The sequence below is a fragment of the Palaemon carinicauda genome, chromosome 27 (assembly GCF_036898095.1).
Source record: "Palaemon carinicauda isolate YSFRI2023 chromosome 27, ASM3689809v2, whole genome shotgun sequence".
In the NCBI taxonomy this organism is placed as follows: Eukaryota; Metazoa; Arthropoda; class Malacostraca; order Decapoda; family Palaemonidae; genus Palaemon; species Palaemon carinicauda.
Window position 1 is genome coordinate 16,710,180 of NC_090751.1, and position 15,000 is coordinate 16,725,179.

A 15,000-nucleotide genomic window follows, 5' to 3' on the forward strand; every position below is an offset into this window, starting at 1 on the left:
TTTTTTTTTTTTTTTTTTACGCTTTAGCTCACTTGCTTCTGTTTTTCCGTTATGTAGGCTTATTAATTTATTCAAAACAGTACTTTCTTTATGACACTAAACAGTTGAAACCCATACATGACCAGATTTAGGTCACGATCCATCTCTGTGATTAATGTTAAAAAGAAAAAGCCCTTTTCTCATTTTTTAGGCGCTTCCACTTTCTGCAGTTTGAGGTGCCCTTTGAACTCCCTGTTTGAATTGATTTGACGTGAACAGATTGTTCGGTGTGATAAAAACTACATCTCCTGACCCTAGCATTCTTTAGTTGAATAGGTCAGAGACCATTTTAAAAACAATTGCTTGAAGGGCTTCAAGTGGTTGGAATAGTGGTTTTGCATTCACTACATTGCAATGTATGCTATACACTAAAGTTGATTATTATTATTATTATTATTATTATTATTATTATTATTATTATTATTATTATTATTATTGTTGTTGTTGTTGTTGTTGTTGTTGTTGTTGTTGTTGTTGTTGATGTTATTTTACTCTGCAAACCACGGAATTTATACTACGTTTTGAAATATGTTACTTTGGCTAGCAGTTTACATTTTTTTTTACTTAAGGCCGTTTTATTATTATTATTATTATTATTATTATTATCATTATTATCAATATTATTATTATTATTATTATTATTATTATTATTATTATTATTATTTTGATGATGGCTCTAATCGTCTTGAAATTTACTCGCACCACTGACTTTGATGCTAACAAAAGAAACTCTCCTCTATTTTCATTTATTCGTGAATTTAAGATTGACGTCTGTGATGGGATTATGCTGAGAAGTCTTGTTTTTCATGTTTGCCAGCGGTCATGCAGTGAGCAGGTCATGCAATCGCTGAAAGGGAAATCTTTAAAGAGTTTTCCCCACTTCTTGATCATAATTTAAGCTCTGCAGATAATCGTGTAAAGAGATCATCGCGTTGGAAGTGGAAGATCAATAACCTCCGCTTTATGTACCATTGACCATTGAAACGTGATCATAATTCCAGTGATTAATGCAATGCTGGACCAATGGAGATTAGAATTTCTATTGCAATGAAATATACGTAATGAGATTAGTCTTTAATATTGTAGCATTGCCTTTTTTGGGGGATTTTTGTTGAGGTGGAGATTAAGAATCCTTAAGAATTAGATAAGAGAAAGTTGTCTTGAATTACTCGGTGGCACGAGTACATTGTACCGAGGATTGAATTCATGCTGGCAATCTTTTCTTAAAAGGAAATCTGGAATGATCTTTGTTTAAATAGAGTGAGATTTTACTCATGATTTTATTGGTTTTATTTTTTTGTAGCTAACCACTCTGTATTAACTAATCTTCATTATAATAATATTAAGTAATTTTTTCTATGATTCCTATATTCTTCCCTTATTTAAAAATCTGATAAGTTGCATTAAGTTTAATTCCCAACTTGTTTTAGTTATTTACATTCTTGCTTATTTTCTTTAGATTTGCGCCAGCAGAGAACAGTATATTGGGGATGAGTCATCCAATGAATATTTCAAGATTAGTTGTGCGAGTCTCACGATGAATAAATAAAGAAATAGAACTTTTTATTATTGTATTTTCCTATTTTTTTTATTCATTATCTTCCAATTTTTGAAGTAATAATAGATTTCGTGAATAGCTGTCTTAACTTTCTTGCTGCATCAAACAACATTGCAGGTATGACGCAATGTCAGTAATCATATACCAGAGGCTTGACAGCTCTGAGAGTTGTTCTCAGTTAGCGGTTCTCGGATAGAATTTACGCCATGCCCTTGATTGTATGTATCAACTTGTGATAGTAATGCTGAAATAGAAGCTTTCAGCTGGATTTACTTTCTTTATATTAGGAAAATCTCCTTTTTTTTCGGAGCTTGTTCCTCGTCGATTACGTACTGAAAGAAAAGAAATATTTAAATCAACATACTCCGTTTTTATCATAGATTTTACTTTTGTTTCACGTTTCTCTCATAATTCAAGGCATGTTTTGGAAAAGGATGTGATGATTATGTGCTTATGTTGCAATGTTAAAAAAAGAAAAAAAAAAAAAAACCGTCTGGTTTTAGTGTCCTGTTGTTAAAAATTGTAAAAGTATAGGATGTTAGTGGTATGGTGCAGAAAGTGTGAATAAGATCGAGTATTTTGATGCTAATGTTGAAATAGAAAAATTTACGATTTAGTTTCCAGGTAATTGTGTTGTGATGTTAATGCTATTAAAAACTTATTAATAGTGTTTTGATGTTGAAGAACTTAATAATAATAATAAAGTTTGGTAATGATTAAGAACATGTTTATATTCTGGTATTGAAAGACAAATATGTTATTTTACTATGGGTTGCTCTTAAGACTAAGAAAACGTGCTAGAATAAGACCAGTATAATCTAAGACAACAATTTCGTAGGGGAGTAAAGCAGTCGGCGTATCTCTTGCGGTGCACTGTAGGCATTACTTATGGGTCTTTGCAGCGTTCCATCGGATTTAGCTGCTATTGATTTTCCTCCGTTGTTGCTTTCTTCCATTTTAGTGTGCTGCCCAACCTCTTCTGACTCTTACATCAAAGTGTAACTAGTGCTTTACACTAAATGTACTTGGTCGCTGCTGGACTCACAGGCCCCAGCACCGTGTTACATAGACCAAATCCATAAATATATCTACGACAGCAACAGCTGAATGTTATTGAAGTTATTAGATTAGTCTGTCCTTTTACCTGAAAGGGATTTAATTCATCCATGGAAAAAATTAGTAATTCTTAAAGGACTTGGTGTTGTCCTTCAGTTAAAAAAGTAAGCGTACAATCGGTGATTCCTAGTTTTAATTGCACCTATGCTTGGCAGTGAAAATGAAAGTTATGAGTAGTTGAGAAAACATGCATGTTCAGATTAAGAGGAGTTTGCTCAATTTGAAGGTTGATTGAGGGATGCAGTGCATTTAGTGTGAGAGATAGAGCAGTTCCAAGTTTTGGATTAAAGTTCCAAAGGCCTATACTGTAGGGAGCAGGCTAAGGATTCGTCTTTTACTCAATGCTCTGCTAATATTTCCAATATTCTGCTAATTACAGAGGTAGCCAAGTGTCAGTATGTGATCAATGACTGTAGTTTCTTCAGGGTGGGTGGGTTCCATTGTATCGTTGCTGGTGGTTATCGTTCTGATGTTGAATTAATAAAATTCACGATATAACGGTTTTGATGCGTCAAGGTCAAAGAGTGACCTGGTCTGCTTAGTCTTATACCTAGGAGGTTTGAGGTCAGTCCTGCAGGCACAAAAATTTTCAACATTCCATAAGGCGGAAGCTTTGCATAGTGGAATCACTTAGATGGTGTGAAACACGTATGTAATAGAATTTTGTTTAAGTATTTGTTGTTGCTTTCAATTATTCCATTACATAACACCGTTCTCAGCGATATGAAATGACGTTCAGTTTTTCAAACCATCATGTACCCAATTCCTCATCTCTGTAATCCTATGCAAAAATCGTGGTCTTCGAAAAGAGTGCTTAACCTCAATGATATGGTATTGATCATGCAATATGAAAATCGGGAAGCTGTAGCACGATTGATGGGAGAGATTAGATCGTGTGTTCTAAAACACTTTGAATGTGTTGCATACTTATATGATATTGATGATGAGAGAGAGGTATGCATTGTTTGGCAAAAGATAAATCTTCCACCTCCATTGCAAAGTCTTGACAGGACATGCAAATCCTTTTTTTTTAAGCATCTTGGTTATATGTTATATATTGTTGTGTTGTTGACACGTAATCGATTACCACGATATTTCCCAATTAATCGTAAATTTTGGAAAACCTGTTCTATTGAATACAATCTTTTTGTTTGCATCCAATAAAATGTTTTGTCATTGAAATTTCAGCTCGAGTTCCACTTCATTCCATCACTCTTCAAGAGTCAGCTCTTTAGCGATGTTGAGCTACACAAGAATATGTACGGTTAAAAGAATATGGTTAAGAGTATGATTTTAAACTGCCATTTTTTTATATATGAGTAATTGCTTCCAACGTCGGAGTTAAAATTGGTTTGAATTAGCAGTCTATTTGATTTTGTCTCCTTTTTATAAATTGTCTGTAATCAAGTCATCTAATCTAATGCATATCAATACGTTAAATGTAGTATTATTGCAAGTAATTTTTCCCTAGATATGTAAGAATTCTTACTCTCAAGGTTGATTGTTGATATCCATTTCTGTTTAACGTTTCAGGTGAGTGTGAGGTTTGTGATGTCATCTCCATGAACGCGTGGTAACTGTGAGTATTCGATTCTACGTATTCTTTTATCATCATATGGTTTCGCCGCTTACTACCTCGGATTTTTCTCGGTAGTTTTTTTTTTTTTTTTTTTTTTTTTTTTTTTTTTTTTTTTTTTTTTTTTTTTGTTAAAAAGGTTTCAGTCTTGACACCTTGTCCAATGAATAGTAATGAATATTTTTTTTCAATTTATCAATCACACCAGCCAGATGAAATATTAATAACTAGTTGTTTATTTATTTATTTTTTTTCTTCACAGTCAGGCTACTGATTCAGTTGTGTAGCAACCAAATAAATTATTTTGCTTTGGTCAGTACGTATGGATTACATGGCAGTATCTCCTTTAGGTGCAATTTTTATTCTAAATTTAGTATAACGTTTTAATGTGTCATCAGTATCATTGATGGGTTTTGTAATTCGGAAGTTGGTTGTTTGCTTTCAGATTGTTTGATTCTATTCTCTTTGCACCTTTATCGATTGTTGCTTTGAATTTTTAGGGATCTATTGTGTTTTGTGTGATTGTCATACGATTTTGAAGATCCTTGGGAGGAGTAAATAAAATACTTGAGTAAACGTTAATGTGAGGTCCGATATTATAGTAATCTTGATATAGTAATGCAAAATTTGAGGTGTTGGTGGCTATGATTTCATAAATGATGAGACCATGTGTGGTTTTCTTTTATTTTGGTTTTCAACCCAATTATTGATAAAAAATGTGCTAGTTCTCAAGTATCTTATAGCTTATTAGCCACGTTACGTTATAATTTGCTAGTGAGATTTATTGACATGGTGTGAATATGTATTCCCAAAACCTTCAAACTGCAAAAACCACAACATTTAAATCTTTCTTTTAGGCTCCTTTTTTCCATCAATACTAGTTACCATTACATATGGAATGCGATCTGTTCGTGATTCCACAAAACGATGGAATTATATAAAGAATTATAAAAAAGGAAATATATATAATACTTTAGTTTGCAATTGAGAAATTTTCTTGGGTCCGCAGTATGATGGATTATTTCAGAAAGTAGATAGCATAGATTGAATTTGCGATTTGGGATGACCCAGAATAGACATAACCTTAATGACCTTGCTCTTTGCAATTTTTGCGTTAAGATGGATCGGAATGTACTGTAAGTACCAATGAGGCTTGTTCACGAAATTGATAATGGGAAATGGCTAAATATTTTTTAGGTTTTGGGAAACCATTGAGAATCCGTGCAATTTTTCTGACATTTAAGGAAATATGTAATGTGTTTTTTTTTTTCTTTAGTTCAGTTGTGAAATATTTTTTCCCCTTGATGTTTAGCTTACGAACTAGTTCGTGGTGATAGAATTATTACCTCCGCTAAGGAGGTTATATTTCCTAGTCGGTTTATTTATTTATTTTGTCTGTGTGTTTGTAGACATGATTAGTGCAAAACTACTCTGTGGATTTTGACAAAATTTTCCACACATAGATCTTAGGGCATGGATAACCCCCATTAAATTTTTGTGATGATCCGTTTCCGGATCTGGATTAGTATTTTTCACAATTTTAAAAATTACGTCAAAACAAATTATCGGATTTTGACGAAATTTCCACCACAGATGGATGGATCCGGATCACGATTTGCTTTTTTCATATTTTTAAATATTAAATAAAAACAAATGGACACATTGGATTTCTACCAAATTTGAACTATGTATAGATATGCATCGGGAGGAAGCATGAAATTTCAGAGGTGATCCTGATCAAGATCATTATTTTGGATCAACATTGCACTTTTCACCATCTACTGTGCAGGCAGCATATGAAAAGTGGGAGGCGATGTCCGTAAACTTTAGTGGAATGTTGGTAATATTCATTGGCGGAGGTCTTAAATCTCTGACTGCTCTTGTTAATATTGTTAAAGGCTTATTGAATATGGGAAAATTATCTTATTTTATTGCCGGTAATCAATTTTTCATTGATACAGCTAATTTTTGAGAAATCTAATGCTTGGCTTAAGATTAAGCCCTTATTTTCCCCTTTTTTTTAAAATTCTTACTTTATTTCGTGTCAGGGCTAGAATAGGTCATGGAATACTTATTCTACTGACCTTTGCATATGGGATAGATTAAAAAATTTCATGTTAGTAATTACTGTATTTTTTTTCTGGTATCTTTTTGTCCGATTACAGTGATCTCTTTGCATTGTAATTTACCCGCTTTTTTTGCTCCAAAGTTTTAAGAAGTAACGTCTTTAGATTTATTTTAGATACGTTTTTTTTTTATCATAGATAAGTAGTATTAGATTTGTATCTCTATTATAATCATTATCATTTGTATTATCGGACGAGGCTGATCGACTGGGAAGCTGATAGATCATCTTAGCTCCTCTTTATCGTGACAATTGATGTAATGGGCCTCATCTTTCGTGACTACCGTTTTCATTCATGTTTTTGCGTGATGATTTCCTGTTTCTTGCTCTCGTATTTTCTTCTGGGAATTTTGAATAACTAAAATGAGATTGTAATTTGTATTACATGCTGAGGTGAACGGCGTGTTTCAACATCATTTATGATAAGTCCATATCTTATCTTTAGTGCCTTTGCTAATTATATAGTCCTGCTATTTCTTTGCCATATTCCATAAAGTGAAGACTGTTAATTATTGAATATATCTGACAAACGTTCAGTTGATATCCGTGTACCGTGACTAGATTAACGTCGTTACTTTTGTTTCCAACCATTGTTTTTCTCCCTTATTATCACCCTGAAAGAAAAAACTCCTTGGCAAGAATTTGAACTCTGGCAAAAATTTAAATGGTCTTGGAAGAACAGGAACGTGTGTGTGTGTGTGTGTGTGTGTGTGTGTGTGTGTGTGTGTGTGTTTTTTTTTTTTTTTTTTTTTTTTTTTTTTTTTTTTTTTTTTTTTTTTTTTTTTGCCAATTGGCAAAATATTGTTGAAATTATTTTAACCTTGTAGATCAAGATCTATACATTAATTATTTTACTTGTTATTTGGAAATTTCATTAAAGTAAAAAAAGGTGCACATTTATTAAAGTATGTCTGTAATACCAATAAATAAGGGTATTAACACTTTAATAACGGTTATACTGTGTTAGCCTTAGAGCTCATGGCCTGCTGCTCAGCGACATAGCTTTTAATTTATGTTCTCACTCATATTTCCACTCCTGTTTTATACCATTTTCTTTGCCGTCATACTGTATGGATTATGGTGACTTTGGAAATCGGTAGAGTTCATAATTTAGTACTGCAAGTAAAAAGAAATAAATTTTGAGTAATAGATTTACCGATAATTCTTAAAGCAGATTTTTCATGCCTAGATTTATGATAAATGATAACGAAATATTAAAGGTTCTCAGAAAGAACATTATATATATATATATATATATATATATATATATATATATATGCATGTATATATGTGTGTATATATATATATATATATATATATATATATATATATATATATTTATATATATATATATATATATATTTATATATATATATATATATATATATATATATATATATATATATATATATATATATATATATATATATATATATATATATATATATATATATACATATCATCATCATTATCATCAGCAGCAGCAGCTGTTACTAGTACACTGCAGAATAAAGCCCTCAGACTTATCCTTCCACTCGTGTGTGTTTATGGTCTTTCAATACCAGTTTATATCCGCAATTTTTCTTAGTTCTTCAATCCATTGTTTTCTCTTCCTTCCCCTGCTTCGTTTGTAATCTCTAGAGATCCATTTTGTTATTTTTAATGTCCATCTATTACATTTTAATTTCATTATATGTCCTGCCCATGTTCATTTCTTTTTCTTACATTTTGTTAGAATATCCTCTACTTTAATTTTCTCTTGTATCCGTGTTGCTCTCTTTTTGTCTCTTAGTATTAATCCCATCATTATTCTTTCCAGAGCTCTTTGAGTTGTAACTTACTTATGTTCTAAGGCTTCAATTTATTTTATGCATAAGTTAATACTGGTAGGACCGTCTGATTTTTTTTAAGAGAGAGAGAGAGAGAGAGAGAGAGAGAGAGAGAGAGAGAGAGAGAGAGAGAGAGAGAGAGAGAGAGAGAGAGATTTGAATTTTACTTTTTCTAATCTCATCCTGTTTACCAAAAGTTTTCCTTCCCATGCCTATCCTTTTAATTTCGGTCTCATGTCCTGGGGAAACAATTTCAATCTGTCCTAAGTACGTATATTCATTAACAATATGTAGAGGTTCATCCATAACCCATTTGTTGTATCTCTACATTTTCAATTAACATTATCTTATATTCATATTCAATTTCAGACCTACATTTCTGCTTTTTCTAATCAAATCTTCTATCATCTTTTGTCATTCCTCCTTTGATTCCTTTAAATATGTAAATATTTATATGCATATATAATATATTTGAATATTTATTTTCATATACATATATGTATGTACGTATGTATGTATCTATAACTAATGCAGCTTATTCATACATAGACCGTGTAATAGTTTATTTTCCTTGAAGTTCAGTTCTATAATTTTTCTTGAACCAACGATAAAATTTGGGAGTTCCAGGATTCATTAACTTTAAAAACTCGAGAATTTTAAATCTTATTTTTCTACCATATAAAAGAAAGATTTTGTTTAATTTTATTTACCTCCTTCTCAAATTTGAATATAAAAAGAAACTAGGTAGCTTATTAATGATAATTTTATTTTTAATCCGGATTATAATCTTGGTTATTAAAGAAACTTCCATGTAAACATCTTCAAATGTACTGTATCCAATTATATGCCTAAGGAGCTAGGTGTATTGATGGAAAAAACCCACTCACATCTACAGTACATGCAATGTATGACCCAGAGTCGATACGATAAGACCATTCTGCACCATGTATATGGCGAGGTCATCTGGGAGGAGCTAAAGACAGATATAAGCTCAGAGCTATATATATACCAGGGCAAAATAATTGGTACCACAGTCGCTTCACTCCTGTCTACTAAGCTTTGAAGTCTTTATTGAAATTGCAGCAACTATGAGGGCTATCGTCTTTTGTGGTAAGAGAAAAGAAATCTTTTCCGTTTTCGAGGCATTTCTTTGACAGAATTTTTTGTTTTAAGAAAATATAGTTAATTTAGGAATGTTGTTGCAGAAATTTATGAATTAACTGTAGTTGACGCCAATCTGGCTTCCATAGCAATTAGTATTTGATAGAAATAAGAAGAATTGCAAATAAATATGCGCTTTAATTAATTTACAGGTTATTAAATACAATATCGCAAAAGTCATTATATTCATGTACGTGTGCGTATGAAGCTACTCACATTTATATATATATATATATATATATATATATATATATATATATATATATATATATATATATATATTTATTATCTCGAGTAGATAGGGTTAGGAACGAAGTGGTGAGGGAGAGAACGGGTGTAGGAAATGAGTTAGCGGCTAGAGTGGATATGAATGTGTTGAGGTGGTTTGGCCATGTTGAAAGAATGGAAAATGGTTGTCTGCTAAAGAAGGTGATGAATGCAAGAGTTGATGGGAGAAGTACAAGAGGAAGGCCAAGGTTTGGGTGGATGGATGGTGTGAAGAAAGCTCTGGGTGATAGGAGGATAGATGTGAGAGAGGCAAGAGAGCGTGCTAGAAATAGGAATGAATGGAGAGCGATTGTGACGCAGTTCCAGTAGGCCCTGCTGCTTCCTCCGGTGCCTTAGATGACCACGGAGGTAGCAGCAGTAGGGGATTCAGCATTATGAAGCTTCATCTGTGGTGGAAATGTGGGAGGTTGGGCTGTGGCACCCTAGCAGTACCAGCTGAACTCGGTTGAGTCCCGGGTTAGGCTGAAGGAACGTAGAGAGTAGAGGTCCCCTTTTTGTTTTGTTACATTGTTGGTGTCGGCTACCCCCCAAAATTGGGGGAAGTGCCTGGGTATATGTATATGTATATATATATATATATATATATATATATATATATATATATATATATATATATATATATAATAGTGTGCATGTGCGCGCATGCGTGCGTTTATTCCTGCACACTACATTATATTTATTGGGATTGTTAATGTCAGAAGGTATCTAGAAAACTTTATGCACTACCAAAATACTTAATAGGAAAATTAATACCCTACACAGCTCTTCTCAGCTTGGCAGCTGCTGATCAGCGACTTCCTTCCAACGGCTATGGTCCCCCACCAAGCAGTGCCTATGGTCCCCCCAAAAATGCCTATGGAGTAGATCCTGCCATTGCTGCCCTGGCTGAGAATATCCCTGGAGGTGGTGTCCCTGGAGAGGACTACCCTATCTTGGCCTCTGTCCCTGACACAGGATTCGACTGCAACGCCCAGAATGTCCCTGGATATTACGCCGACACTGACGCTGAAGCTGGCTGCCAGGTCTTCCACATCTGCCAGGACAGACCCAATGGACGCCGCCAGCAGGACTCCTTCCTCTGCCCCAACGGAACCATCTTCAACCAACAGTACCTCGTCTGTGATTGGTGGTTCAACTTCGACTGTGCTGATGCTGAATCCTTCTACTCTGTCAACGAACTCATCGGAGTTCAGCCTTATGGATATGCCAATAGAAATGGAAACGGTAACGGTAACAATGGTTATGGCTCCAATGGAAACGGTAATGGAAATGGTAGGAGGAATGGAAAGCAAAACGGTAATGGAAATAGCAACGGTTATAACTCAAATGGAAATGGTGCAGCTTCTGCTCTTAATGATATTTATGGTCCACCCACTGCTCCTTCGGAATCTTATGGAACTCCTTTCTAGTGTCCTGCCAGATAAGCAGCTAAAGGATGTAGCTTAGCTTTTATTTCTAACACAATTTTTTTTTTATCACTTTTTCATTATCATCTTTCATTGTGAGTCGTGACTCCTTGTGGTATTTATATGCGCTCTAACCGTATATATTTTTGTATAATAAAAAGGAATGAGATATATAATTTTTTTATAGTCCTAAGTAATATAATGTAAAGCTTTGAGGTATAAGCTTTAACATATGCTTTCCATGTATATTATGCTATGGTAATTTCCATACGCTACGTATTGTGAGAATTTCTGAGGGCCTCTGGTACCTCTGCTTCTTCGTGCGAAGCCACTAATATTTTGGAAGTTTTCTTCATCATAAACAGTACAGCAGTTAAAACATGAATGCGTTGAATGCCATTGCAATATTATTAGATATCAGATTATATACTTTTTGTAGAGTTATGACTTTAATTTTATTTTCAAAATAGCCTAAAAGCCAGAGCACAACACTGTTTAAATCCGTTGGGGATATGATAAATGCCTCTGTTGAAAGAAATATGAACTACCGCATAGTTGATTATGCACGTGAAAAGAGCATTTAATGGTTTGGAAAGAAGAGGAATAAGTTATATCACGAATCAGTCGTGGTCTATAGTCCATTTGTTTTAGCGATGCATATTTGCACCGACTCTCGGCGGTGCCCTTTTAGCTCGGAAAAGTTTCCTGATCGCTGATTGGTTAGAATTATCTTGTCTAACCAATCAGCGATCCGGAAACTTTTCCGAGCTAAAAGGGCACCGCCGAGAGTCGGTGCAAATATGCATAGCTAAAAGAAATGGACTATAGTCGGGGTAATAAATCGACTCCCAACCAAAGGTGATCTTTTGCTTTCCAAATGTGATCTTAGTTTTTCCTTTTGGGGCCGAGAGAGGTCACATATCGTACTATTCATATTTGATTATTTAGATTAATTTCTGGTATTTGAAGCTTTCCTTTGCGGAGTTCCTATTTGCTGTTTAATTTCGTAAAAGATGTAACGATATTAAATACCTTCAAATCAGTATTATTGATCTATTCCTTGCACATTTAAATATCACAGACGAAGGACGAAAGGGATTTTTACATTAAATTGAATTTAAATATTGTTTGAATTTATTTTATCTATGTTTGCCAATTTCTCTTTATAAATAATTAGATATCTGTGAGTTACCTTTTTTATTATTTCCAACTGTCAGTCGAGTATAAAGAAATTGTTTCAACTTCCTATCTAAATCAGTCAAAAAAGATTAAATAAATATTTAATTTTGTTACTGAAACCTCTCTCTCTCTCTCTCTCTCTCTCTCTCTCTCTCTCTCTCTCTCTCTCTCTCTCTCTCTCTCTCTCTCTCTCTCTCTCTCAAGTATAGGTCTCTGCGCTTCTCATAAGTTGTTCAGTTATGTATCCGCTATTTTTTACCCTTTTGAATGAATGATTTCTTAAGAGTTGTTAGAATGTACAGTCTGTTTACACGTTGGTCATGGAATTTGATATATTTGTGATTCCAGAGAACGAGAGAAATATTTCACATAGGAAAATATCGATCAGAGAATACATAGGTTTTGGAATATTCGGGGTTTCACGGAATGATGGAAATATTCCAGCGTTAAGATAAATGATTTACCCATAGAAACTCATTTGTATATTTCACACCAGATTCAATGACCTACCTCGATATAATATTTGGGTAGAGATAGATATGAAATTGAGTGCCACGCTGTGCTCCGCAGTAAAGCTGTAAATGGTGTGGTCAAAAATTTAAAATTTGAAATTAAACCACTTGAGAATTGTGGTATATTTTTGTTGACATTTTAAAACTTCAATATTTTTTACCGGGTCATTAGTTCATGGGAGATTTTTGTGTGTGTGTGTGTGTGTGTGTGTGTGTGTGTGTGTGTGTGTGTGTGTGTGTGTGTATGAAAGCGAAAGCTGAGAATTAAACAGTTAAAACAATATCTAATTTTGTTAGGCTTTAGATCAATTTCATAGAATTTTTTACTCGTATAGTTATTTGCATTACTTGGTTCATTTCCCATTACAGCATAACATTTCGTTGTTGATGGCAGTTGACAATATAACCCCGTTCGCTCATATTGATACAATTTAAGGTGTTTTGATAAAACTGAATTTTCATTTGGACCTCATGTGATGCCTCGTCACCAATGATAAGACCACAAGCTGTTCACGTTGTTGAGGTTGAATCATTATTACCATTAACAAAAGTCTTTCTTCAACCATCTTGTATATATTGAACCTAGAAATACACTGAATGTAACCCTATTTACGTGGTCAAAGCATCAAAGAAAATACTGATTCTTAAACTATACAACATTACTATTTAATGTTAGTAATTCTCCTACTGTGATGATGTAACTTGTATTACTGTCATGTCAGGTAGGGAAAGGTATGGCAAATAATTTCTTCTCTGTTCTTCCTATGTAGATGGAAAGCTGCCATCTTTTGCTTTACTGTGTGACGAAAAAAGCAGATCATATGAGATTCCAGATAAAGATTATTTGTGATAATACATATGAAATAGAGTAATTAGAAGCTTCATTTTGATTAATATGTAATCATGTATTTTTTCTCCATCACTGTGTATCTCTCTTTATGAAAATCTTAGTTTTACATAAGACTACGTCTATGGAATCTGAACTTCTGGATTAATGAAATGATTATCACCTGATAATACTTAAAGTCCATGTTAGATTTCAGAAAAGTCATTTCCAAAGAAGAACATCAATTTCGTCTAGTTCTACTGTGCCTTTACGACTTTGCTCAGGCTTTTTAGGTTTCCTTTTTTTATTCTTGATAACCTTTCTAAATATGAGACTCAGATCTGGGCTAGAATATTTCATATAGCTCCCCATTCCATTCACTCTCATTGATGAAAAAGTGGACGGTATTCATGCTGGAAAACACTGTACTTTATATCTGTTTTATATCAGTTAAAACAGTTATATCTTTGAATTTTTTTTTAACATAGTGTGCTGTTTTTTGTCACAGTTAAAAGATACCAACATTGTTTTTATTTTTGAAATGTATACGTTTTATGTCAGTAGATAAGTAGGGACCCGTTTTGTGTTTGCTTTATGCACGTGTCCTTTTCTATCGCAGTAAATTCTGACCCCCAAAGCATTATATTTTATATATTTATTTTTATCACAGTTCACATTCAAGTCTTTTGATTTATTTTAAACACGTCTGTTTTATTATGACTGATATATTTTGATGTAATAGATCCACGTATTTATTTTATCAGTGTTTGATAGTAACATCTTAAGATTTTATCTACGAGTAATTGTGTATCACATTCAAGTAATATTGTCTCCGTTTATCTGCGTGTAATTGTGTATCACATTCAATTAATATTATCTCCGTTTATCTGCGTGTAATTGTGTATCGCATTCAAGTAATATTATCTCCGTTTATCTGCGTGTAATTGTGTATCACATTCAAGTAATATTATCTCCGTTTATCTGCGTGTAATTGTGTATCACATTCAAGTAATATTATCTCCGTTTATCTGCGTGTAATTGTGTATCACATTCAAGTAATATTATCTCCGTTTATCTGCGTGTAATTGTGTATCACATTCAAGTAATATTATCTCCGTATTTTTTATCCTTATCATTAACATTGCCTATATCGGACATGATGAGACGATCAGAAATATGATAGACCATCTTTGTTTTTTTTTTTTTTATCGTGACAGCTCATATATTGTTCCTTTATCTTTCGTCTCTCCCGTTTTCACACAGACTTGATCGTGATATTCCGTTTTGCACTTCGCTTTTCCTTAGAGGCATTTTAAGTGGCTGAGAATATGGTGGAGGTCGTTATCTTTTTTACCAGGGTATTTTGAGGAGAGTTAAATGTTTCG

At 33.3% G+C, this 15,000-nt stretch overlaps 1 protein-coding gene across 1 annotated transcript in view; it reads left to right on the forward strand.

Moving 5' to 3' along the window:
- LOC137620815 (pro-resilin-like) overlaps positions 1 to 11,107 on the forward strand; it is a 32,440-nt gene extending 21,333 nt beyond the window's left edge. The window contains exon 3 of the mRNA XM_068351264.1: positions 10,394 to 11,107. Within this exon, the coding sequence (XP_068207365.1) occupies positions 10,394 to 11,101 (708 nt within the window). The 3' untranslated portion in view covers positions 11,102 to 11,107. The remainder of the gene's footprint in view (positions 1 to 10,393) is intronic.
- Positions 11,108 to 15,000: the final 3,893 nt, after the last annotated feature.